We start from the raw sequence: 25,071 nt of genomic DNA, 5'->3' as shown, positions 1-25,071 counted from the left end.
AATGTGTATTTGAACCAAATAATGGTTGAATTGAAGAAGTTTAGGCTGCCTATCAATCATTGTTTTTGAAACTAGTGGACAGCCAGTGAAAAATGTGCTCTTGCAACAGTGGCTTTTATTGCTCAATCTAATTCCATAGGCCTAATGGACACATGTTCAAACTCGCACACATTTGATAGCCTTAAAGGGGCAATCTGTAGTTGCTACATCCATTTTGTTTTTTACTTATATTAAAAATATATATATATATCCATTGATTCTTGATGAATAGAACTTATAAATGCCTCATGAGCTTAGTTCAAGTGTCACACTCCATGAGAACCCAAAATATAAGCTTGTTTTTCTCCAATGTTTGTAAACATTGTAAATGTAAACAAACGCTGTATAGCCTCATAACATGGTTAAAACAATACATGTTGATATCATGGATGTTCAGTCCTTGCATCTACAGTATAGCTCTGTCTATTAATCTGAGTGATTACATTTCTCCAGGCCCATCCCTCAGCTTTTTACCAAAACAGAGGTGGGGCAACCATTTTGTTATTGTTTCATCTTTGGATTTGCCCTTTAAACAGCTGTATATTATCAAGATGTCAAAGACTGACCAACAAAAATAGAAACAACAGGCCGATAGCAAAGGCAGCATATGGCATTCATTCTTCACATGTAAACAGCACTTTTCAGTAGTGCTCAAAACATGCCTTTCCATGAGCGCAGCATTTATTTTTCAACTCGAATCAATGAGCCCAATCTGTCCTCCATGACAACAAAATCATAAACAGCAGAGTAGGGTTGGCTGTTAATCTCTTAGTTTTGGGGTTATGCTCAGGTAAAACAATTTGTCTATTCTATACTTCCATATTTCCAAGTCTTATTCTTGAAGATAAAGAGGTATAACACTGAAATTCTGATAAGACTTTGGTTTTTAATGTAAAAAATATAATTGAATTGTATTATTATATGTAGTAGAAAGAGATGGGTTAGATGAAGCCTACATAACCAACCCATAAAGTAAAATGTAACATCTATATATTGCCAGATATGTAAACTTTGGTTCGATGTGGTTCGATTGGTAACATCGACTTCTAATGCCTCTTAAGGGGAAAGTAATCTAAAAATAACTGAATGTAATCGGATTACATTACTGAGTTTGGGTAATCCAAAAATTGTTACTGATTACAATTTTGGACAGGTAACTAGTAACTTTAACGGATTACATTTAGAAAGTAATCTACCCAACCCTGATGGCAGGTGATAAGCGATCTCCATGTTGCTCTCACCTGTCAGATAAGAGTCTACTACTGTGTACTCTCTGGAGGAGAGATGAGAGAGAAAGGCACTTTGCCAGGGAGAACTGACAAGCTATGGTCCTTGTCCTTCCGCTGTGGAAGACCATGAAACCAGACAGTTTTGTTTGGATGTTACATGACGAGACAGAGGCATTGATTCGAGAAACCAGTCTTTTTCAGTACATTGCAAGACATCCGGGTATCCCAAGCACACTGGTTGCAGTAATTAACATTTACCAACAGATGGCATCACCGTGCCATCTTACACCCATGACAAGTTTTTACAAAACCAACACGCAAATATAATAACGGTGCATTTGAGAACCTGCTCTATCAGTTAAACAGCTCTCTCTAGTGGCGAAACCGCAGAACTGTACCCCACCATCACTGGAAGTAGCTACTGTAAACGCTATGGTTTTACACAATGTTACTCCTACAAGGAGAAAGGGGGTTGTTCATATTTCCATAACACATTTGATTGGCTAGAATATTTCAGGCTTTTACATGGTTTCAAGATACAACGATGGGATTGGTCAACTGTGTCGCCCCAAACGTTACATGGTCCTTGTTTTCGCGCGAAAAGTGCACTTTCTCTTCTCCAGCGTGCATGGTACGGTTCGTCAAGGGAAGACGGAAGAGATTTTAGAAACAATTTTATATTTCAGTGTTAATCCAGTGAAAAGATGGATCTTGCACAGACGACTCAGGAGAATGCGGGACAGATGGTGAAAGACGAGTTAGCAGAGAAATGCCAGAAGCTTTTCCAGGCTTTCTTAGAAGAGTGAGTGACATTATGTTATTGTTCTTCTTGGAACCTAACGTTAGCTGACTGGTAGATTTATAGCTAGCTAGATAATAGCTATTGGATATCTAGCAAAACATTAACATAGAGAGACAACAATGTTATGTTTAGATTAAACATAAATGTATTAGTACCAGTCAAAAGTTTGGACCTACTCATTCAAGGGTTTCTCTTTATATTCCACATTGTAGAATAGTAGTGATGACATCACCACTTTTAAATAACACATATGGACTCATGTAGTAACCAAAAAAGTGTTAAACAAATCAAAATATATTCTCTCATCCAGCTTCATGAGGTAGACACCTGGAATGTTTTTCGAACAGTGTTAAAGGAGTTCCCACATAGTCTGAGCACTTGTTGGCTGTTTTTCCTTCACTCTGGGGTCCAACGGAACCCAATCCATCTCAATTGGGTTGAGGTTGGGTGATTGTGGAGGCCAGGTCATCTGATGCAGCACTCCATCACTCTCCTTGGTGAAATAGCCCTTACACAGCCTGGAGGTGTGTTTTGGGTCATTGTTCTGCTGGAGAGAAAAAAATGATAGTCCCACTAAGCGCAATCCAGATGGGATGGCATATCGCTGCAGAATGCTGTGGTAGCCAAGCTGGTTAAGTGTGCCTTGAATTCTAAATAAATCACAGACAGTGTCACCAGCAAAGCACTCCCACACCATTACACCTCCTCCATGCTTCACGGTGGGAACCACACATGCGGAGATCATCCATTCACCTACTCTGCGTCTTACAAAGACACTACCGTTGGAACCAAAAATCTAACATTTGGACTCATCAGACCAAAGGACAGATTTCCACTGGTCTAATGTCCATTGCTCATGTTTCTTGGCCCAAGAAAGTCTCTTCTTCTTACTGGTGTCCTTGTAGTAGTGGTTTCTTTGCTGCAATTCAAACATAAAGGCCTGATTCATACAGTCTGCTCTGAACAGTTGATGTTGAGATATGTCTGTTACTTGAACACTGTGAAACATTTATTTGGCCTGCAATCTGAGGTGCAGGTAATTGCTGATTTCTGAAGCTGGTAACTAATGAACTTATCCTCTGCAGCAGAGGTAACTCTGGGTCTTTCTGTGGCGGTCCTCATGAGAGCCAGTTTCATCATAGCGCTTGATGGTTTTTGCGACTGCACTTGAAGAAACTTTTCAAAGTTCTTGAAATGTTCTGCATTGACTGACCTTCATGTCTTAAAGTATTGATGTACTGTATTTTCTCTTTTCTTATTTGAGTTGTTCTTGCCATAATATGGACTTTGTCTTTTACCAAGTAGGGCTATCTGTATACCACCCCTACCTTGTCACAATACAACTGATTGTCTCAATCGCATTAAGGAAAGAAATTCCACAAATGTACTTTTAACAAGGCACACCTGTTAATTGAAAAGCATTCCAGGTGACTAACTCGTGAGAAAATGCCAAGAGTGTGCAAAGCTGTCGTCAAGGCAAAAAGGGTGGCTACTTTGAATGAATCTCAAATATAAATATTTAGATTTGTTTAACACTTTTTTGGTTACTACTTGATTCCATATTTGTTATTTCATAGTTTTGATGTCTTCACTATTATTATAGAATGCAGAAAATAGTAAAAAATAAACAAAAACACCAAAAACTGTGTGTGGGGGTGTTTTTTTTAAAGTAACTTAGTCCGGCTTTAAACTTATTCTTAAAAGTTGTAGCAGTAGAAAGTACATGGATTCAATTTCGAAATTCACACAATCATTAAGTCTGCCAATGACACAACAGTGGTAGGCCTGATCACCGACAACGACGAGACAGCCTATAGGGAGGAGGTCAGAGACCTGGCCGTGTGGTGCCAGGACAACAACCTCTCCCTCAACGTGATCACGACAAAGGAGATGATTGTGGACTACAGGAAAAGGATGACCAAACACACCTCCATTCTCATCGACGGGGCTGTAGTGGAGCAGGTTGAGAGCTTCAAGTTCCTTGGCGTCCACATCACCAGCAAACTAACATGGTCCAAGCACACCAAACAGTCCAGAAGAGGGCATGACATAGCCTATTCCCCCTCAGGAGACTGAACAGATTTGGCATGGGTCCCCAGATCCTTAAAAGGTTCTACAGCTGCACCATCGAGAGCATGACTGATTGCATCACTGCCTGACTCCAGCCACCCTAGTCATAGACTGTTCTCTCTGCTACCGCACGGCAAGCTGTACCAGAGCGCCAAGTCTAGGTCCAAGAGGCTTCTTAACAGCTTCTACCCCCAAGCCATAAGACTCCTGAACATCTAAATGACTACCCAGACTATTTGCATTGCCCCTCTCTTTTACACTGCTGCTACTCTCTGTTTATTATCTATGCATAGTCACTTTAATAACTCAACCTACATATTACCTCAATTACCTCGACTAACTGGTACCCCCGCACATTGACTCTGTACCGGTGCTCCCTGTATATAACCTCGCTATTGTTATTTTACTGCTGCTCTTTAATTATTTGTTACTTTTTTTCTTATTTTTCATTACATTTTGTGTTCATTTTTTCTTAACTGCATTGTTGGTTAAGGGCTTGTAAGTAAGCATTTCACTGTAACCTGTTGTATTTGGCGCGTGTGACAAATACAATTGGATTTGAATTGGGTAGTGCATCGTCAGTTCCTCCTGTCATGTTAGTCATTTTATACCTAAGACAGCTATTTATAACTTGTCAGAAATGCCCAAATGAACTAGCCCATGTCAGTTAACGTTTTTTCATTTAGGTTTTTAGCCCATAGATATTGTTGTAATTTATTTTGTCACTCATATCATGAGTACACATTAGACATGGCAAAATGTATAGAATTGCAAGATTAGCTTTAAAACTGCAAAATTCTCTCCACCAACAAGAGGGGTGTGAACAGCTTGTGCCATGAACAGTGCTTATTCCCATAGAAATAGATGTGGGGCTTGGGTGGGGCGCGCGGGATGTTCCCCAGTGCTGGAAGTGCCCCCACCCTGTTAAAACCTAGCAAGCTAGCTCGCTAACAAGCACGTTGAAGTTGGTTAAGATGTGCACACAGTCGGTATAGCCTCATACAGTTCTCTGCTGCCAATGACTGGAGCGAACTACAAAAATCTATGAAACTGGAAACACTTATCTCCCTCACTAGCTTTAAGCACCAGCTGTCAGAGCAGCTCACAGATTACTGCACCTGTACATAGCCCATCTATAATTTAGCCCAAACAACTACCTCTTCCCCTACTGTATTTATTTATTTTGCTCCTTTGCACCCCATTATTTATATTTCTACTTTGCACATTCTTCCATTGCAAATCTACCATTCCAGTGTTTTACTTGCTATAATGTATTTACTTCGCCACCATGGCCTTTTTTTGCCTTTACCTCTTATCTCACCTCATTTGCTCACATTGTATATAGACTTATTTTTCTACTGTATTATTGACTGTATGTTTGTTTTACTCCATGTGTAACTCTGTGTTGTTGTATGTGTCGAACTGCTTTGCTTTATCTTGGCCAGGTCGCAATTGTAAATGAGAACTTGTTCTCAACTTGCCTACCTGGTTAAATAAAGGTGAAATTAAAAAAAATATGAGTCCTCTAATAGCTTTATACATCAGGTATACATGAAAATGGGATGCATACGAGTAATACAACTGTTTGTTTGTGTGTGTGTGTGTGTGTGTGTGTGTGTGTGTGTGTGTGTGTGTGTGTGTGTGTGTGTGTGTGTGTGTGTGTGTGTGTGTGTGTGTGTGTGTAGGTACCAGACATCAGACGGTGAGGTGAAGTATGTCCGTGATGCTGAGGAGCTGATCAGGCCTGAGAGAAACACTCTGTTGGTCTCCTTCACTGATCTGGAAGGATTTAACCAGGAACTGGCGACCACCATCCAGGAGGAGTTCTACAGGTAGTTACAGATCTAGGACCAGAAGAAGAGGCGAGACACTATTTAAAATTAAAATAAAAAAATTGGCATTTATTACAAATCCATTTAAAAACGGTGTGACATTTATGTCACAGGCCTTCATAAGACCTTCCCCAAACTCTGAAGCCCAGTTCAGATGCAACAGCCGAGAGGAGGCGAGACTGGTTTAATGCTGTTTTAGAACAAAGTTTGCTTGATCTGAACGGTCTAGTTTTAGAACGTTTCGTGTCCGCTGCGGAAGTGGCTGGTGTTCAACATGTCAAATCTCGAGACTTGTGACGAGATGGATCCGTTTAGCCAATCGAAAATGTACAGTGCGCTGACGTTCTGTTTTTAACCGAGCAGCTGGCTATATTATCTGACGAGTCACAAAGTAGGCCCTGTTTCTGGTGCCTGCATTGAATCATACTTGTTTGCTACAACGCCTTGCTACAGCAAGTGCCAATTTAGTTTCAAATTTGTATCGCGCCATTGTAAAGAAATACCGTAAACGGTCCCAACCACCCGTCCCTTTTTTCTTCATCTTAATGCCCCCTCTTCAGTCAGCTGTTCTACAACACACAATTCTAAAACGGGCTCGTTTTTATCTCGTCTCGCCTTTCCTTTTGAATCGGGCTTAAACAGAGCACGTAGAACAGCCACGAGAACGTTGAGTGTTATTGATGATCCAGGCTGATGTCCGGCTAACAACAAACTCTCCTTTTGTTCCTCCTTCTACCGCTCCTTCTCTCCAGAGTATATCCCTTCCTCTGTCGTGCGGTGAGGAGCTTTGCCAGGGATCACGGGAATGTCCCTGTCAATAAGGAGTTCTATTTGGCCGTCCAGGACCTGCCCACCAGACACAAGTAAGACGCATACTTGACAGAAGTACCAAGTCACACAAATAGTGTTCCGACAGGTTCTGCTCGGTAAGATGTTTTTGCGTGTGATCTAACAGTCCTTGTTTTTGTTTTTTTGCGTGACAGGATCCGTGAGCTGTCCTCCTTGCGCATTGGTTCTCTGGTGCGCATCAGTGCACAGGTGGTGAGGACACACCCTGTACACCCAGAACTGATAGTTAATGACGGCCGCGGTGCAAATATCGTTCCTGAACAAATCTTGAGCTGTGTGACATCTGTGTCTGATCCTCTTCGTTCGGTCTCCTTCAGGTGAGCGGGACGTTCCTTTGTCTGGACTGCCAGGGGGTGTGTCCGGACGTGCCCCAGCAGTTCAAGTATGCCCCGCCCACCGTCTGCAGGAACCCCGTCTGCAGCAACCGCGCTCGCTTCCACCTCGACACACACCGCTCCAAATTCATTGACTTCCAGAAGGTAGATTGTGTTTGTTGTCTGTGCTGAGGCTTGAGTGTGTGTGTGTGTGTGTGTGTGTGTGTGTGTGTGTGTGTGTGTGTGTGTCTGACACTTCTGTGTGTAGGTGCGTATCCAGGAGACCCAGGCAGAGCTGCCCAGAGGGTCCATCCCCCGCTCCCTAGAGGTGATTCTGAGGGCTGTACACGCACACGATAGACAGACACAATCACACCGCCATGACACGCACACAGTTCACCCTGACATGACCCATTTTCTCCATCTCTCTCTAGGTGTGCGAGCAGAGACGAGTTCCCGTGTAGGAGGGAGACAGGGTTATGAGAACGAGGGCCTTCGCGGTCTTAAAGCCCTGGGAGTCAGAGAGCTGTCCTACAGACTGGCCTTCCTCGCCTGCCATGTGGCTCCTACCAACCCCAGGGTACGACACCCTCACTCAAACCTTCGAGACACACACACACACACCTACACTACCTCAGGCTACTAACTAGTGGACATATCACGCATGCATGTACGACATTTGTTTGAAGGGAGTTGTAATCGTGTGTGTGTGTAGTTCGGAGGGAAGGAGCTGCGTGATGAGGATCAGACGGCAGAGAGCATCAAGAGCCAGATGTCAGTTCAGGAGTGGGAGAAGGTGTTCGAGATGAGCCAAGACAAGAACCTCTACCACAACCTCGGCACCAGCCTCTTCCCCACCATACACGGTCAGCACTACACTCTCACCGCAAACACAGCCTTTGCATGGGGTATTTCCTAGCCACCGTGCTTCTACACCTGCATTGCTTGCTGTTTGGGCTTTGAGGCTGGGTTTCTGTACAGCACTTTGAGATATCAGCTGATGTAAGAAGGCCTATATAAATACATTTGATAGTCTGTGTGTGTGTGTAATAAATGTATAACGTGTGTGTGTGTGTGTGTGTGTAGGTAATGACGAGGTGAAGCGTGGCATCCTGCTGATGTTGTTCGGGGGTGTTCCCAAAACCACCATGGAGGGAACATCTCTCAGAGGAGATGTGAACGTCTGCATCGTAGGAGATCCCTCGACCGCCAAGAGCCAGTTCCTCAAGTAAGACCCTTACACCCTACACACTCCCCTATGTCACAAATCCTTCCACCCTATAGCTTACACAACCGCATACTTGCCCACTACACCCCTATTCATTTGCACAATGCATGTCTAACTCTCACACAAAACCACCTCCACATCTCCCTATACCCACCAGTGGCAATTTTGGCATGTAAATCTCAAAACAAAGCCACTGCACAACACAACGCTAAACAATACCTTAATTGCACTATAACGGTGAGAAGTGGTGCCCACAAATGTGTTAGGGCCGACATAAAGTCTGTCCCCGACAGCTTTCTTTTCAGCACAGACCTTGTCTGGCAGGGAAACGGTTCATTCAGCCTCGTTTGCTGCCTTTTAAAACAACATGGCTGACTATGTCCCTGGCCAATGACATCGTTCATGCAGCAGCATGGCAGACGTTGTAAGACTCCCCTTGTTGTGCGCGGCGGCGGTCCTTCGTTGGCAAATGTTGTCATCAAAAAGATTTACAATTCCCGAGTTGGATGGCTGTTCAAAACAGCGACTTCCCAGTCGCAATGCTTGCGGTTAGCCACTGTCACCGATTCCTTCCAAACCACTCATTGTTGAATTTGCAATTTCCAACTTGTTGTGTAATGTTTGTCCTAATGTTTATGTCCAACGGCCGATGAGCACCAATATGTGTTATATTTTCTCTTCATTACTTCCCTTCATATGACGAGGATTAAAAAGGACTTGCCAGTAGACTTGATTCACGATGATGACTGCTAGCGAAGAAATAAGTGGAAATAGGATGTTGCCACGATCAGTCCAATCAAAGCTACTGTACATTTATGTATTTATATATCGTTTCATTTATTTTTTTGCTAGAAATGTGGGTCCCAAAACCGGTGGGGCTCTGCGCCACCTGCCCTGAATGGCAGGTCGCCACTGATACCCGCTGTATACTTACACACACTGTCCCCCCCTCTCTCAGGCATGTGGAGGAGTTCAGTCCCAGGGCTGTGTATACCAGTGGGAAGGCCAGCAGTGCAGCAGGTCTAACAGCAGCCGTGGTTCGAGACGAGGAGTCACACGAGTTCGTCATCGAGGCCGGAGCTCTCATGCTCGCTGACAACGTGAGTGTGTGTGTGAGCTGAGGATGTTGTGTGTGTGTGTGTGTGTGTGTGTGTGTTTGCATTTCTGTCTGTGTTTTGTGCTTAAAGTGGGATGGGCTTCTCTTTGTCCACAGGGTGTGTGTTGTATCGATGAGTTTGACAAGATGGAGACCAGAGACCAAGTGGCCATCCATGAGGCCATGGAGCAACAGACCATCTCCATCACTAAAGCTGGAGTCAAGGTACACACACACACACACCACCACTAAAGCTGGAGTCAAGGTGCACACACACTCTCTCCCTCTGACCTCCCTCTCCTCCAGGCCACTCTGAATGCCCGTACGTCCATCCTGGCGGCTGCTAACCCGGTCGGTGGTCGCTACGACCGCAGCAAGAGTCTGAAACAGAACGTCAACCTGTCCGCTCCCATCATGAGCCGCTTTGACCTCTTCTTCATCCTGGTGGACGACTGCAATGAGGTGTGTGTGTGTGTGTGTGTGTGTGTGTGTGTGTGACAGACTGGTGTGTGTGTAATTACTAATGGAAATGTGTGTGTGTGTGGGTGACAGACTATGCCATAGCCAGGCGTATCGTGGATCTGCACTCTCGCATTGAGAACTCAGTAGACAGACTCTACTCTCTGGATGAGATCAGAAGATACCTGCTCTTCGCCCGACAGTTCAAACCCAAGGTAAGTGGTGTGTGTGTATTAAGGATTTTCACACTGAGTATATTTACATGCACTCTAATAGTTAGATATTAAGCTGATTTATGGCATTAGTCATGTAAACACTTTACTCTGATTATCATATGATCCATTTTGCATCATCATCATCATCATCATCATCATGATGTGGCCGGTGACCGGTCATAATTGAAGTAGGCATACGGCGATTTAAAAACACCACGATTTTTAAGCAGTCTTTTGAAATATTAGGACATGAATAGGAGATTCAGCGGTGTGTTGGACCTGCGCGTGTGCTAGCACGAGCTTCTCATTCGCGCCAGTGAAGTGGGTTCGCAAAATGTAGCCTGGTTTCAGATGCGTCCATGTAACTGTTTTAATTGAAGTATTATATTAATCTGAGTATTCACAATAAATCGTACTATTAAATGCATGTAAACATATCCCATGTCTGTGTTTCTGTGTTTCTGTGCTGTGATAGGGCTTATGCCCAATTCCAATGGAGTGGGACTGATGCGGCTGAATTTGTGTTGGTGCGTAGATCTCTGGTGAGTCCGAGGAGTTCATCGTGGAGCAGTACAAACGGCTGCGTCAGCGCGACGGCTCTGGGGGCGTGGCCAAGTCGGCCTGGCGAATCACGGTGCGGCAGCTGGAGAGCATGATCCGCCTCTCTGAGGGCATGGCCCGCATGCACTGCTGCGACGAGGTTAGAGGTCACACAACCTATACCCAACGTACCAAGAACTTAGGCGCACAACGCTCTCAAAACGGTCCTGAAGGATTGATCAAGTTTGCTCTGTCAGTTTGTCATAGATTGCGTGCTAAGAAAGTGTGTAGGGTGTTCTGTCGTAAAGTGTGTGTTATTTGTTGTTCCCGGCAGGTCCAGCCTAAGCACGTGAAGGAGGCATTCCGCCTGCTGAATAAGTCCATCGTCAGAGTGGAGACGCCTGACGTCAATCTGGACCAGGACCAGGAGATGGAGGAGGAGGAGGGCGAGAACGGTACACAACCACTAGTACTACTGCCGCTTTACTCCAGATATTTACATGTACTGAAACCTCTCCGTCTCTCTGCAGGCCGTGACGTTCCCAACGGAGCGAATGGCGTAAACGGCCTGGTTAACGAGCACGCTGATAGAATGAACGGCCACTCCGACGGAACTAACCGCGGCGCCAACGGAGTCGAAGGACTCACCGACGTTGTGAGCGGCCACTCCGACGGAACTAACCGCGGCGCCAACGGAGTCGAAGGACTCACCGACGTTGTGAGCGGCCACTCTGACAGCGGCCCCAAGCCGCCGCTGCGTCTGACATTCCCAGAGTACCGCCGCATCTCCAACCTGCTGGTGCTGCATCTCCGCAGGGCCGAGGAGGGTTAGGCACCCGAAACGCACACATTCTACATGTGGACAGTGTGTTACGCAGTGGTTAACTGTTTGCCTGTGTGCGCAGCCGAGGAGGAAGAGGAGTTGAAGAAAAGTGCCCTAATCAACTGGTATCTGAAGGAGATGGAGTCAGAGATCGACTCGGAAGAGGAACTGATCCACAAGAAGAGCCTGATAGAGAAAGTCCTGCACAGACTAGTGCACTACGTGAGAACACACGAACACACCCATTGCAGCGTTGAGTCGGAGTAATAACACCTTTACAAGCCTTAATGTCCAACAGACATCTTTACTATTACTGTTCTTCTTCTCTTCTCTCCATCTCTAGGATCATATCCTGATAGAGCTGTCTCGGGGAGGGCTGAAAGGGTCAGAGGCGGAGGCACAGGAAGAGGTTCTGGTCGTCAACCCCAACTACACTCTGGAGGACTAAACTCATCCCCTCCAACTCCCTCCCTAGCACTTTCCCCCTCCTTCTCAATCGCCTCTTTCTAGAACTTTTACGTTTGGACTCCAATTCAAGACTCTGTGAAGTTGTTTTTTGTTGAATGTTGGTCAGCGTAATTACATTCTCAACATTTGTCATGTTTTAATTGTATTGCTGCTTTATAGAGTTTTTAAAAAACTCTACCCTGTTTTAAGCCTTGTATTTGTATTGGTGTAGCCAGGTGAATAATGTAAATATGTTGCTCTGATTTCTCCAGAGCGTTTACTGGCGTATGGCTGTTTGTGGGTCTCCTCAGTTAACATGATGTTAATCCTGACTAGCATGGTTTTACCTCCCATGTTAAATGTATGTGTGAAAGAACACACACAAATTAAAGTCTACCCTTTTGATGCATATGTTTTGTATAAAACGAAACAAAAAATGAAATAACTGTTGTAGCACGTGGAAATATGCTTCCCAAAAAAACTAAGAAGAATAATCAAATGTTTGATATTGTTTATGGCCTTGTCGCCAGTGATGTTTCGGGGCACACTAACGCAATATACTTCAAAATGACTAAAACCAAAACGAAACTGTAGAAATTATAATGGGCCTACATTCATGCAGTTTCTTGACTGTCCAGCTCACTAATAATCACCGAAATGAAAGCAAGACAGTCGGGGAGAACTGAAAAATCCTAAAAGGATGAATAGAGGACTCTTTAGCAAATTTTTACGGCGAGGAAATATGACACATTTTTAGTATGGCCCTCTGGAGCTCTTTGAAGACAGAATGCGGCCCCAAGTTCCAAATGAATTTGACACCCCTACAGTAAACATTTAGCAAATGTTATTAAGCTGGGTGGAGTGGGATCACATTTATACCTAGTTGGAGTTGATATGATTGTAATGAATGAGTATAGCCAAAGATAATGATTTAACGCATCTTCTGATAAATATACTAATCCAAATGACACTGGCTGGCATATCTATCGGTGAATCGTCCGCTAGGTGGCAGCAGAGTGCCGTAGAACGGATGAATGATGATTTGCGCATGCCCAAGCCGTCTCCACTTTTACATAACAAGATGGCGGCGCCCTGTAGGAAGCTTGCGAGGTCGGTGATGTTTAAAGGTATGTTTACTCTGAACAGCTTAAAACCACCTTTATTTCGACATAACTCATAAACAGAGGGAGTCAGCAGTTTTTAGGGGCAAAGCTGTTCATCTCCTTGTCTGGTGGTTTGAAAACAACACGAAGCTATGAACGATTTGAGAGACAAGGAAAGAAGGGCCTTCTACGCCGTCAAAAAGGAACATTAAATTCGACATCCCAATTAGGATGTGGCAAAAAATACTTCAGTCAGTTATAGAACCGATTGCCCTCTACCTGAGGTCAGGGCATAGAGATCTTATACAATTACTTGAGGGGATATATACCGATTGCCCTCCACCTGAGGTCTGGGCATAGAGAGCCTATACAATTACTAGAGGAGATATCATAAACCTTAACGTTTCCGTAATGGGGCCAAAATGGTAGCTATCTTGGTCAGGGAGAAAATCAAAACCAGTCTTAAATATTGTTATATAATTATAAATACAGTTTACATGGGTTCTATACCAATTGTCTGTATAGCTTTTAAAATGCTGTATATGTGAACAGACCATAAATGTCTCGGATGTGATTTTCTTGGAAAGCTGTGAGTGCTATTTTATGATACAATATCAGTACTTGGTGCATGTACAACTTGTCTAAATCCTATCATCAACTGATTTCAGCCAGTGGATTGACTGCATTGTTTGAATGGAATGTTGGCATATTGGCAGTTAATTAGAAAAAAATATAGAATGGAATCATTCCTCAAACTGTCTGGCTAGCTAGTTAATACACATACAGTGAAGATAACATCTTATCACAGCACTGACAAATTATGGTTGACCAACATGGCTGTCCTTTTGACCATCATAAGAAGGTTAATGTCCTTTCTAAATTGAGACTCTGCATGCAGAATTCTGCAAAAACATCCTCTGTGTGCAATGTAAAACACCAAATAATGCACACGTAGCAGAATTAGAACAATACCCGCTAATGATCAAAATGCAGAAAAGAGTTGTTAAATTCTACAACCACCTAAAAGGAAGTGATTCCCAAACCTTCCATAACAAAGCCATCGCATACAGAGAGATGAACCTAAAGAAGAGTCCCCTCGGCAAGCTGGTCCTGGGGCTCTGTTCACAAACACAAACAGACCCTACAGAGCCCCAGGACAGCAACACCATTAGACCCAACCAAATCATGAGAAAACAAAAAGATAATTACTTGACACATTGGAAAGAGCAAACTAAAAAAACAAAGCCAACTGGAATGCTATTTGGCCCTAAACAGAGAGTACACAGTGGCAGAATACCTGACCACTGTGACTGACCCAAAATGAAGGAAGACTTTGACTATGTACGGACTCAGGAGCTTAGCTTTGCTATTGAGAGTTCACCGTAGGCAGACCGAGAGAGAAGACAGGCATATGTGCCCATCGCGATGAGTTGTTACACAGCCTGGGATCGAGATGAAGCAGATGCAAGGATACAAGACTGTTTTGCTAGTACAGACTGGGATATGTTCCGGGCTCACCCGATAGCATTGAGGAGTTTACTACATCAGTCACAGGCTACATCAATAAGTGCATAGATGACGTCATCCCCACAGTGACTATACGAACGTATCCAAACCGAAAACCATGGATTACAGGCAATATCCCCGCCTGGCTAAAGGCTAGAGCTACCGCTTACAAGGAACAGGACACGGACGCATACAAGAAAGCCCGTTACGACCTCTGACGAGACATCAAACATGCAAAAGGACAATATAGGAAGAAGTTGGAATCCTATTACACCGGCTCCGACACTCGTCGTATGTGGCAGGGCTTGCAGATGACAACGGATTACAAAGGGAAACCTAACCATCAGATGCCCAGTGATGCAGAACTCCCAAATGAGCTAAATACTTGTTATGCTCGCTTTGAGGAATACAACACTGAGTCTTGTGTGAAAGCCCCTGTTGTTCCGGATGACTGTGTGATCTCGCTCTTCGTGACTGATGTGAGTAAAACTATTTAACAGTTTAACACTCGCAAGGCTGCCGGACCTGACAAAATACCAGGGCGCGTTCTCAAAGCAAGTGCAGACCAGCTAGCAAGTGTCTTCACTGACATTTTCAATCTCTCCTTGTTCCAGTCTGTAATCCCATAATGTTTCAAGCTGACCACCATTGTCCCTGTTCCCAAGAACTCCAAGGTAACCTGCCTAAATAACTATCGCCCTGTAGCACTGTAATTAATTAACAATTGCACTTCACACTGCCCTCTCCCACCTGGGTAAGAAGGGAAATAACTATGTGAGAATGCTGTTCATAGACTACAGCTCAGCGTTGACCGCCATACTCCCCTCAAAGCTCATCACCAAGTTGGGGACCATGGGACTGAACACCTCCTTCTGCAACTAGATCCTGGACTTTCTGACGGGCTGGCCCCAGGTGGTGAGTGTAGGCAACAACACCTCCACCACGCTGACCCTCAATATGGGGGCTCCTCTGGGGTTTGTGCTTAGTCCCCTCCTGTACTCTCTGTTCACTCTTTGACTGCGTGGCCACGCACAATTCCAACACCATCATCAAGTTTGCTGACAACACGACAGTGGTAGGCCTGATCACCAACGGAGATGAGGCAGCCTATAGGGAGGTGGTCAGAGACTTAGCATTGTGGTGCCAGGACAAGAACCTCTCCCTCAATGTCAGTAAGACCAGGAAGCTGATTGTAGACTACAGGAAAGAGGGGCGAGCATGCCCCCTATCCACATTGACAGGGCTGTAGTGGAGCGGGTCGAGAGCTTCAAGTTCCTTGGCGTCCACATCACTAAGGACTTAACAGTGCACAACAGTGTCTCTTCCCCCAGCAAGAGGCTGAAAAGATTTGCCATGGGCCCTCAAATCCTGAAAAGGTCCTACAGCTGCACCATTGAGAGCATCTTGACTGGCTCCATCACCTCTTAGTATGGCAAATGCACCGCAAATTGCTACAGAAGGTAGTGCGGACAGCCCTGTACATCACTGGGTCGAGCTCCCTGCCATGCAGGACCACTATATCAGGAGGTGTCAGAGGAAGGCCCTAAGAATTGCCAACGACTCCAGCCACCCTAAACATAGACTGTTCACTCTGCCACCTTTCGTTAAACAGTATAGAAGCATCGTCTCTCGAACCAACAGGTTCCGAGACGGCTTGGGGGAAAAAGCTATAAGACTGCTAAATATTCATAAGACTGCTAAAAATTCATGAATGCTAAGTAGATAATTAAATGGTTACCCAGACTATCTTACACTGACTCTATGCACGCTCACAAGACTCAGTGAGCTCCAAAACTATTTGGACAGTGACAAATGTTGTTTTGTCTCTGTTTCAGCACTTTGACTAGTCATTGCGTGCTATGAATATGGGACCAAATACTAAACTTTTTACTACTTTAATACACATAAATTAATTTGTCCCAATACTTTTGGTCCCCTAAATGGGGGGGCTGGCTATGTACAAAAAGTGCTGTAATTTCTAAACGGTTCACCCAATATAGATGAAAAGACATCGTCTCATTTAAAAAAAAAAAAAAAAGTATCATACTCATCGTCAACATCTCTTAACCCACAGATCCTGAGGCAGCTGACTCCGAAGGCTATAATTATTTGACCTGACCAATACTCTCACTGTTTTAGGTTTGTGTCAGATTCCAGGCCGGTCATTATGGACACAGAGGTGCCCGGTCAAGTTACAGGCTCTGAGGTGCATTCCTCCCCGGTGTCTCACCCGACTCTACCAGCCACTGACCACCACCAGGTCGACACTGATCAGCACCAAAACAGAACAGCCGAGAAGCACCGATCAGCAGAAAACGACTGACACGCAGAAAGAGCAAAAGAAAGAGACTGAGGAGGAAGAGGAGGAGCAGGGACCAGCGTACATCCCCACGAGAAAGGCCAAGAACCCCATGATGAAGATCGGATATGCCTGGTGAGAGACCCTCTGTTCTCTAACGTGGTTTATCATCAGATTTCTGTTGTAGAGAAACAGCTGACAATTTAATATTGTATTCAGGTGAATAACCCCCTTGGTAAGTTCCCATTTTCTCCCCCTCTCTTTCCCCTCTCTATAGGATGATAGGTCTCCCTGCAGGAATAATAGGGTTCATCCTGACCAAGAGAGAGGTGGATAAGAACCGCCTGAAGCAGCTGAGGATTCGCCAGCGGATGAACCGGTCCAATGAAGGAGAATACGAGGGCAGTCGCTACCGCAACCACAGACTGGACTGATCCCAACTCCATTGAGAAGATGTGTGTGTGCGTGCTTGAGTGAATGTGTGTGTGTGCTTGAGTGAATGTGTGTGCGTGTGTGTATGTGTGTGTTCACTGCCTCTTCTGCCGTTGGACTGACGAAGCCTTAAAAAGAGACTGATGTATACGGATTGGAAACAGTTGTTGAGAGACACCCATACTACTTTGCTCGGTGTTCGCACCTACAAGAATGTACATGAATCGACTGTGAACAAGTCCATGATGATCGCACAAGACTGTCTGCGTGGATCAGTATAGGATCCAGAGTTCTTCCTATGTCATGCCCTTTGTCGGGAGAAACGCTGGCCATGTCACTCTGCTACGTTCAACAGGCATTTTCTTTCCTGATTTTTCAAAACATGCATCAGTCAGTACACCCTGCAAACTGTGTTCCCATATGATTTCTCTCAACAGTCAATCGTTTTACATCAATAGTCTAAAACGTCCATTCTTCTCATGTGGTAGAATAGAAGCTTGTCTTTTAATGCTTTGAAGGTGTGAATTTGGGCCTTTTCTCAGTGTTCTGCTGTCATCGAATGTTTTGTTCTGAGGGTTCTAAACACATTTGAGCCTAGAACTGTATGTTCAAGCCAGTACATGAGAATTAGGCTAAACATTTCACAATGCTATAATAGGTACCCTGTATGTGGTATCATGTACATCAGAAACAGACATTGCATTTACGTAAAAATGAATTTACCACTAAGACGAGACCACTACCTAACAGCGTATCAAAATCACGCCAATCAGCCCAGAGCTTTCGCTCATGATTAGTGGATATTATTGCCAATCGGGCTCGTAAACATCCTGATGTTGAGCTGGAATTGTCAATTGGTAAAGCGGAAGCTAAATGGATGAATAAGAACAGTGGTTAAAAGTGGCAATAGTTGTGGAACAGGGAGAGTAAGGGAAGACACCTGTATAAGAGTTGTGGAACAGGGAGAGTAAGGGAAGACACCTGTATAAGAGTTGTGGAACAGGGAGAGTAAGGGAAGACACCTGTATAAGAGTTGTGGAACAGGGAGAGTAAGGAAAGACACCTGTATAAGAGTTGTGGAACAGGGAGAGTAAAGGAAGACACCTGTATAAGATCCAGGTGGGGGCAGGGAGGTCCTCAGGCCGAGAGAGAAGGGAGGAAAGTGTAGTCACATGGCTGAGACTGGGACATACAAGGCTAAATAGTGCATTGAAAGTGGTGGTGAACCATCCGACTGGGAGGTGTGATCATTGTCAGGAAGGAGACGGAGACAGTGCAACACGTTCTATTTCAGTGCCAGAAATATGTGAAAGGGAGCGATTGCCATTAGATTTGAGGAGTAACAGAGGGGTATAAGAGCCTTCATTGTCTCTGGTCCACACTCCAGTCCAGTTGGTGCCGGTAATGCACCTTGAAGTTGGTTGCCGGCCGCCATATAAATTCCACAGAAGAAGAAGTAAAAATAAAAACCTGTCTCTACTTTGACGTTTCCTCTTTATCCGTGTCTCAGAGCATGATTGTTATCAGGGGTGTATAAGACCCCTTTCCCAGTACAAGACACAGATGTGCGTGACTCTTGGCAGCGGTAAGAAAGCAGTTGCCATTTGCGCCCATTTTAAACATAGCCTAGATTTACTTATTATTTATTACTTCTAAACAAACGTTTTTTGGGGTTCTCATACGCTTATAATAAGGTTTTGATTCTTGCTTGAACAGTCGCTGAGATTCTATTTGGTTGTGATCTTTGCCAATTAACTTTTGAATGCAGCAGGTGTTAGCTAGAATGCTAAAGCTCATTGATATAGGCTGTAGCAAAAGCTAGCCAAAGAGCCATTGTAAAATGGCTGGAGGTGGAAGTGTTTAAGTATAGTGCAGTTGATTTGCGATGATGACATAAACATCATATTAAAAGCAGGACATTTATATAAGCCTTAAAATCCAATTGTAATCCAAAAGTAGTTTGAAATGTACTCATAAGCTAAATGTAAATAGAGGCTTTTTTTTTTTTTACACTGCAGGGTTGCCCCTAGCAGACACTTTTTTTTTCGGAAAGTACCTCACTATTCCCAGCTCATTGTTTCCAGGGGAGTCATCTGTGGGCTGCACCGATGAGCTTCAGCAGCCACAGGAATGTCTGGGCTGCATTCCAGACACATCATAAGCCCTCAAATTAAGTGGACACTTCTGATGACGTGTCAGACACGTTTACACTTGCAGGGCGAGGGAGGAAGGTATTATTTTAAAATGGACCTTTCCCGGAAATTCGTCACTCGTTCGTCCCACTACGATTGTGTTTTCGGCCACCGGTAGCTTGTGTTTGAGAATGGGGGCATGCTTGGCCCTCCTTTTCCTGTGGTCATTATATTCACTATAGAGGGCACTTTATTTTGGGGTCATGGGTCACATGTATATAGGTAACCAGGAAGGGTTAGCACAGGTGTAGGTTCTTATCATATCACAGATACAGTTTATTGAATTCTTCTCTCTCTACCCATTGAATAGGAATATGTGTTTAGGAGCTATTTCTATTTTATATGTGCAACATATGGGAACTTTACCTGAAACGAGTAACGTTTGGAAAGCTGATTCTTGACAACGCGTTACGGACGGCTTTCTCTTGTGACAGTGACTTTTTAATGGGAATCGCCATTACAATAGCAGTAATATATAAATAACGACAGTAAAACTGCTATTATAAACGGGGGGGTTCGAGCCCTGAATGCTGATTGGCTGACAGCTGTGGTATGAGACTGTATACCACGGGTATGACAATCAGTACCATCAGTACAAACCTCAACATATCAGACATATATTATACATATTGTATATGTTATAGGAACAAACACATGCTGATACAGTTTAAGTGGTTCTGTTTGTACTACATCTACCTGTGTTTTATCCTCAGTACAATAGTAACGGTAATAGAACAAAAACATGACTCGGCATCAGTGGAGGCTGGTGAGGGAGGACAGCCCATAATAATGGCTGGAATAGAGTCATTGGAATGGTATCAGACACGTGGTGTCTAAAGTGCAAGCTCACATGTGTGAAGGAGAGCACAATGACTGTGATGATGCCTGCCACCATGACAACAACCCCCAGTACACAAAATAGGCTTGTGCATGAGGTGAGGTCCACACACATACACACACACCACAAGAGGTTGGTGGCACCTTAATTGGGGGAGAACGGACTAATGGTAATGACTGGACCGGAATTGGTGGAATAGTATCTAACGCATGGTTTCTAGGTGTTTGATGACATTCCATTTGCGCCGTCCCGGCCGTCCTCTTACCTTGGTCTGGAAGTAGAATACTGTGGTGATGATGCATACGATACGATGACCGCGATGCCCAGAGCCAGAAGCACTGCTTTAGTATCATAGAAACTACACACAGAGCAGAGACGCACACACGGCGACAGACAGACGTGACTACCACACTGTGTGTGTCTGTCTCACCTGGATATGGTCCCTGTCATGTACAGTAGGACATGGCCAGTGTCTGTGCAACAGAAAACACAGATCAATATAAACCATAGCAGGCCAGCACAAACCACTAAAGTCCATCATCGACCAGTAAATACCATTGTAGACTATAGACTAGCCTGGACCAGTACAGAATATTGCTAGTTACTGACAAAGGTGGGCAGCTGGAGGACTTTCCGTGGGAATTTCCTCCTAAAGACAGGCGAGTGGCTACGTTAAGGACAGCACTTTAATACAATAAAACTCTATTGTCAACTCTATTGTAAACTATTATTAATTTTTTGGTCAACTTTGTCATCTTCTAGAGGTGATGTTCTTTAAGAAAGAGACTCACCTGGGTCCTTTACGGCAGACCGGCAGAATGTGAGTGACGATATACACAGTGCTACAAAGGCATAGGTCAACACAGCTGTCAATCAAACAGCACAGCCAAGACATAGGCCAGCACAGCTGTCAATCCAACAACACTGTAAAAACATAGGTCAGTACAAAGGGATAGTACTTACAATGACAACCAGTAGACGGCTGGGTTTCTGATCACAAACCGCTTTACAGAGTCACTGCAGAGAAGGGTAACTCAGTTCAACACACGTGTGCAGTAACACAAAATCACTAATACACAGACATACCACAGTCATAGAAACACAAGCACTGCAACGAGTGTGACAGTGATGAGTAGCTGAGATGCCAGAATCATATACACCTAAGAGAAAGAGAATATTATACTATATTATAAACTGGGTGGTTCGAGCCCTGAATGCTGATTGGCTGACAGCCGTGGTATATCAGGCCGTATACCACAGGTATGACAAAACATTTATTTTTTACTGCTCTAATTACATTTGTAACCAGTTTATAATAGCAATAAGCCACCTCAGGGGCTTGTGGTATATGGTCAATATACCACGGCTGAGGGCTGTATCCAGGCACTCCGCGTTGCATTGCGTCGTGCCTACAGTAAGAACAGCCTTGAGCTGTGGTATATTGGCCATATACAGTACCACACCCCTCGTGCCTTATTGTTTAATTATATCACCTTGTGTTTGTGTGTGCTTGCTTGTTGTGCTGTCTCACTTTTCGTATGAAGGCATGTCGCACTTTCAGACTGTTGAAACGGCCTGCCGCAAACCCCTCCCCATCGCCTGTGACATCAACAGAAACCTCATCAGAACACAAGACTGGTGATCAACTACTAAAGTATAACCTTCAGTATCAAGGATTCATATTAATCTGTGCAAAAGAGCTTATTCGGGAATAAGAGAAAGCTCAGAATAAGCCCCAGCCAGGTGAGAGAGGAGGGTTCAGGCTTACTGCACAGTGCACTGGTTGGCATTGTAGGAGTAGTGATGCGGGGCATGGGTGGTATTGTGGGCTGGGCGTGATACCCTGGTGTTGGACCACCAAGGTGAGGCTGGCCTGGGTAGGTCCCAATGGGGTACCCTGCAGGCTGACCGGGGTATGGAGGACCATGGGGACCAGAGGGGTAGGGGGCAGAAGGCTGGCCTGGTGGGGGACTTCCATAGGCCGGGAAGCCGTATGCAGGAGGAGGGGGGTAGTCACCACCTCGGGGGCCGTAGAGGTGGGTACTAGAGTCATCAAAAACCCGGGGGGAAGTCAGACCGCTGTATACTGTCTGACCCAGGAACACCCTCCTAGGAAAACCGGCAACCCAGGGATCCCCTCCCAGGAAAACCGGTGACCCAGGAACCCCCTCCTAGGAAAACCGGCAACCCAGGGATCCATTCCCAGAAAAACCGGTGACCCAGGGATCCCCCCTCCCAGGAAAACCGGTGACCCAGGGATCCCCCTCCCAGGAAAACCGGCTACCCAGGGATCCCCATCATATGTTAGAAAAACTGTATTTTTCACGTCTTGTCTTATCATCTGGTAAATGATAATGGCAAGGAGAAGTAATCTACATTAGAAAATAATAGATTTGGAAGATTGTTTTTTATGATTTTGACCTCCGCACATAGTTTGACCTCCGCACTTTGAGAAGCTCCACAGCTCATTAGTGGTGGTGAGTTAAGACAATCAGAAATACTATCAGACATCCCCAAATGGGCACATTTATAGGCCTACATTTGTGCGCAGGCCAGGTAGACTAGTCCTACCTATATGTGTCATCAGGGGCACGTCCTTTGACTCTTTAATGCATTAGTTCTTTCATCTCCTGTGTGTCAACTGAACTATTAGTGGTTTGGGCAGTAAGGCTGTTATGAAGGAAATGAGATGGGGACTTTACTAGATTATTGAGACATAAATGAGGAATTAGAGTTCATTTTCAGCTGTGTGTGGTCTCAATTGAAATTTTAATAAAACATGATTTTTTAATGAAGCAAAATGTGCTTTTGTGGTTGTCTTCATTACACTTAATACAGTTGAAGTCGGAAGTTTACATATTTATTTAATTTCACCTTTATTTAACCATGTAGGCCAGTTGAGAACAAGTTCTCATTTACAACTGCGACTTGGCCAAGATAAAGCAAAGCAGTGTGACACAAACAACACCACAGTTATACATGGAATAAACAAACATACAGTCAATAACACAATAGAAATGTCTATATACAGTGTGTGCAAATGGTGTAAGGAGGTAAGGCAATAAGTAGGCCATAGTAGTGAAGTAATTACAATTTAGAAAGTTAACACTGTAGTGATAGATGTGCAGATGATGATGTGCAAGTAGAAATACTGGAAATACTGGTGTTCAAAAGAGCAAAAAAGTTAATAAAACAATATGGGGATGAGGTAGGTAGTTGGATGGGCTATTTACAGATGGGCTGTGTACAGCTGCAGCGATCGGTAAGCTGCTCAGATAGCTGATGCTTAAAGTTGGTGAGGGAGATAAGTCTCCAACTAGAGTGATTTCAAATAAAGACGGGAAAAAAACACATTTACATGGGAGAACAACGTCTACACTGCTACACCAGCTTTGTTTAAAAAAAACATACACCGTAGCCAAATAATTAAACTCAGTTTAACAATTCCTGACATTAAATCAGAGTAAATATTCCCTGTCTTAGGTCAGTTAGGATCACCACTTTATTTTTAAAATGTGAAATATCAGAATAATAGTAGAGAGAATGACTTATTTCAGCTTTTATTTCTTTCAGATTTGATTTCTTTCATCACATTCCCAGTCGGTCAGAAGTTTACATACAACCAATTAGTAATTGGTAGCATTGCCTTTTGTTTAACTTGGGTCAAACGTTTTGGGTAGTCATCCACAAGCTTCCCACAATAAGTTGGGTGAATTTTGGCCCATTCCTCCTGACAGAGCTGGTGTAACTGAGTCAGGTTTGTAGGCCTCCTTGCTCGCACGTTTCAGTTCTGCCCACAGATTTTCTATAGGAATGAGGTCAGGGCTTTGTGATGGCCATTCCAATACCTTGACTTTGTTGTCCTTAAGCCATTTTGCCACAACTTTGGAAGTATCCTTGGGGTCATTGTCCATTTGGAAGACCCATTTGCGGCCAAGCTTTAACTTCCTGACTGAGGTCTTGAGATGTTGCGTCAAAATATCCACAATTTTCCTCCCCCATGCTGACATCTATTTTGTGAAGTGCACCAGTCCGTCCCTCCTGTAGCAAAGCACCCCCACAACATGATGCTGCCATACCTATGCTTCACGGTTGGGATGGTGTCCGTCGGCTTGCAAGCCTCCCCCTTTTTCCTCCAAACATAATGATGGTTATTATGGCCAAACAATTCTATTTTTGTTTCATCAGACCAGAGGACATTTCTCCAATTAGTATGATCTTTGTCCCCATGTGCAGTTGCAAACCATAGTCTGGCTTTCTTGTAGCAGTTTTGGAGCAGTGGCTTCTTCCTTGCTGAGTGGCCTTTCACGTTATGTCAATATAGGACACTTTTTACTGTGGATATAGATACTTTTGTACCTGTTTCCTCCAGCATCTTCACACGGTCCTTTGCTGTTGTTTTGGGATTGATTTTCACTTTTCGCATGAAAGTATCTTCATCTCTAGGAGACAGAACGCGTATCATTCCTAAGCGGTATGACGGCTGTGTGATCCCATTGTGTTTATACTTGCGTACTATTGTTTAAACAGATGAACGTGGTACCTTCAGGCGTTTGGAAATTGCTTCCAAGGATGAACCAGACTTGTGGAGGTTTACAATTTTTTATGAGGTCTTGGCTGATTTCTTTTGATTTTCCCATGATGTCAAGCAAAGAGGCACTGAGTTTGAAGGTAGGCCTTGAAATACATCCACAGGTACACCTCCAGTTGACTTAAATGATGTCAATTAGCCTATCAGAAGCTTCTAAAGCCATGACA

At 44.2% G+C, this 25,071-nt stretch overlaps 2 protein-coding genes across 2 annotated transcripts; both read left to right on the top strand.

Annotated features, from left to right (window-relative positions):
- Positions 1 to 1,599: 1,599 nt before the first annotated feature.
- Positions 1,600 to 12,456, top strand: LOC110508155 (DNA replication licensing factor MCM6). Its single transcript, XM_090225310.1, has 17 exons — positions 1,600 to 2,070; positions 5,826 to 5,972; positions 6,725 to 6,835; positions 6,956 to 7,046; positions 7,139 to 7,300; positions 7,404 to 7,715; positions 7,851 to 8,001; positions 8,222 to 8,363; positions 9,322 to 9,463; positions 9,577 to 9,684; positions 9,766 to 9,920; positions 10,004 to 10,133; positions 10,669 to 10,833; positions 11,008 to 11,128; positions 11,204 to 11,500; positions 11,579 to 11,718; positions 11,840 to 12,456. Exons 1-17 carry the CDS (start codon positions 1,973 to 1,975, stop codon positions 11,942 to 11,944), a joined length of 2,577 nt encoding a protein of 858 aa, XP_090081436.1. The 5' UTR covers positions 1,600 to 1,972; the 3' UTR covers positions 11,945 to 12,456.
- A 502-nt stretch (positions 12,457 to 12,958) lies between these two features.
- si:ch73-71c20.5 (DUF4748 domain-containing protein) lies at positions 12,959 to 18,762 on the top strand. The gene is made up of 3 exons (XM_021589001.3): positions 12,959 to 13,070; positions 16,692 to 16,986; positions 17,129 to 18,762. Exons 1-3 carry the CDS (start codon positions 12,974 to 12,976, stop codon positions 17,283 to 17,285), a joined length of 549 nt encoding a protein of 182 aa, XP_021444676.2. The 5' UTR covers positions 12,959 to 12,973; the 3' UTR covers positions 17,286 to 18,762.
- The last annotated feature ends 6,309 nt before the right edge of the window (positions 18,763 to 25,071 follow it).

Source organism: Oncorhynchus mykiss, chromosome 28 (genome assembly GCF_057628025.1).
Source record: "Oncorhynchus mykiss isolate SJ-2025 chromosome 28, ASM5762802v1, whole genome shotgun sequence".
Taxonomy (NCBI): Eukaryota; Metazoa; Chordata; class Actinopteri; order Salmoniformes; family Salmonidae; genus Oncorhynchus; species Oncorhynchus mykiss.
The sequence above is the reverse complement of the archived record's forward strand: the minus strand, read 5'-3'. Positions and strand labels throughout refer to the sequence as shown.

Coding starts and splice junctions, on each gene's coding strand:
- si:ch73-71c20.5 (XM_021589001.3), top strand. CDS start 12,974: ATGAATGATGATTTGCGCATGCCCAAGCCGTCTCCACTTTTACATAAC. Junction 13,071..16,691: donor GAGGTCGGTGATGTTTAAAG/GTATGTTTACTC, acceptor TCACTGTTTTAG/GTTTGTGTCAGATTCCAGGC. Junction 16,987..17,128: donor ATGAAGATCGGATATGCCTG/GTGAGAGACCCT, acceptor CCCTCTCTATAG/GATGATAGGTCTCCCTGCAG.
- LOC110508155 (XM_090225310.1), top strand. CDS start 1,973: ATGGATCTTGCACAGACGACTCAGGAGAATGCGGGACAGATGGTGAAA. Junction 6,836..6,955: donor GACCTGCCCACCAGACACAA/GTAAGACGCATA, acceptor TTTGCGTGACAG/GATCCGTGAGCTGTCCTCCT. Junction 11,719..11,839: donor TGCACAGACTAGTGCACTAC/GTGAGAACACAC, acceptor CTCCATCTCTAG/GATCATATCCTGATAGAGCT.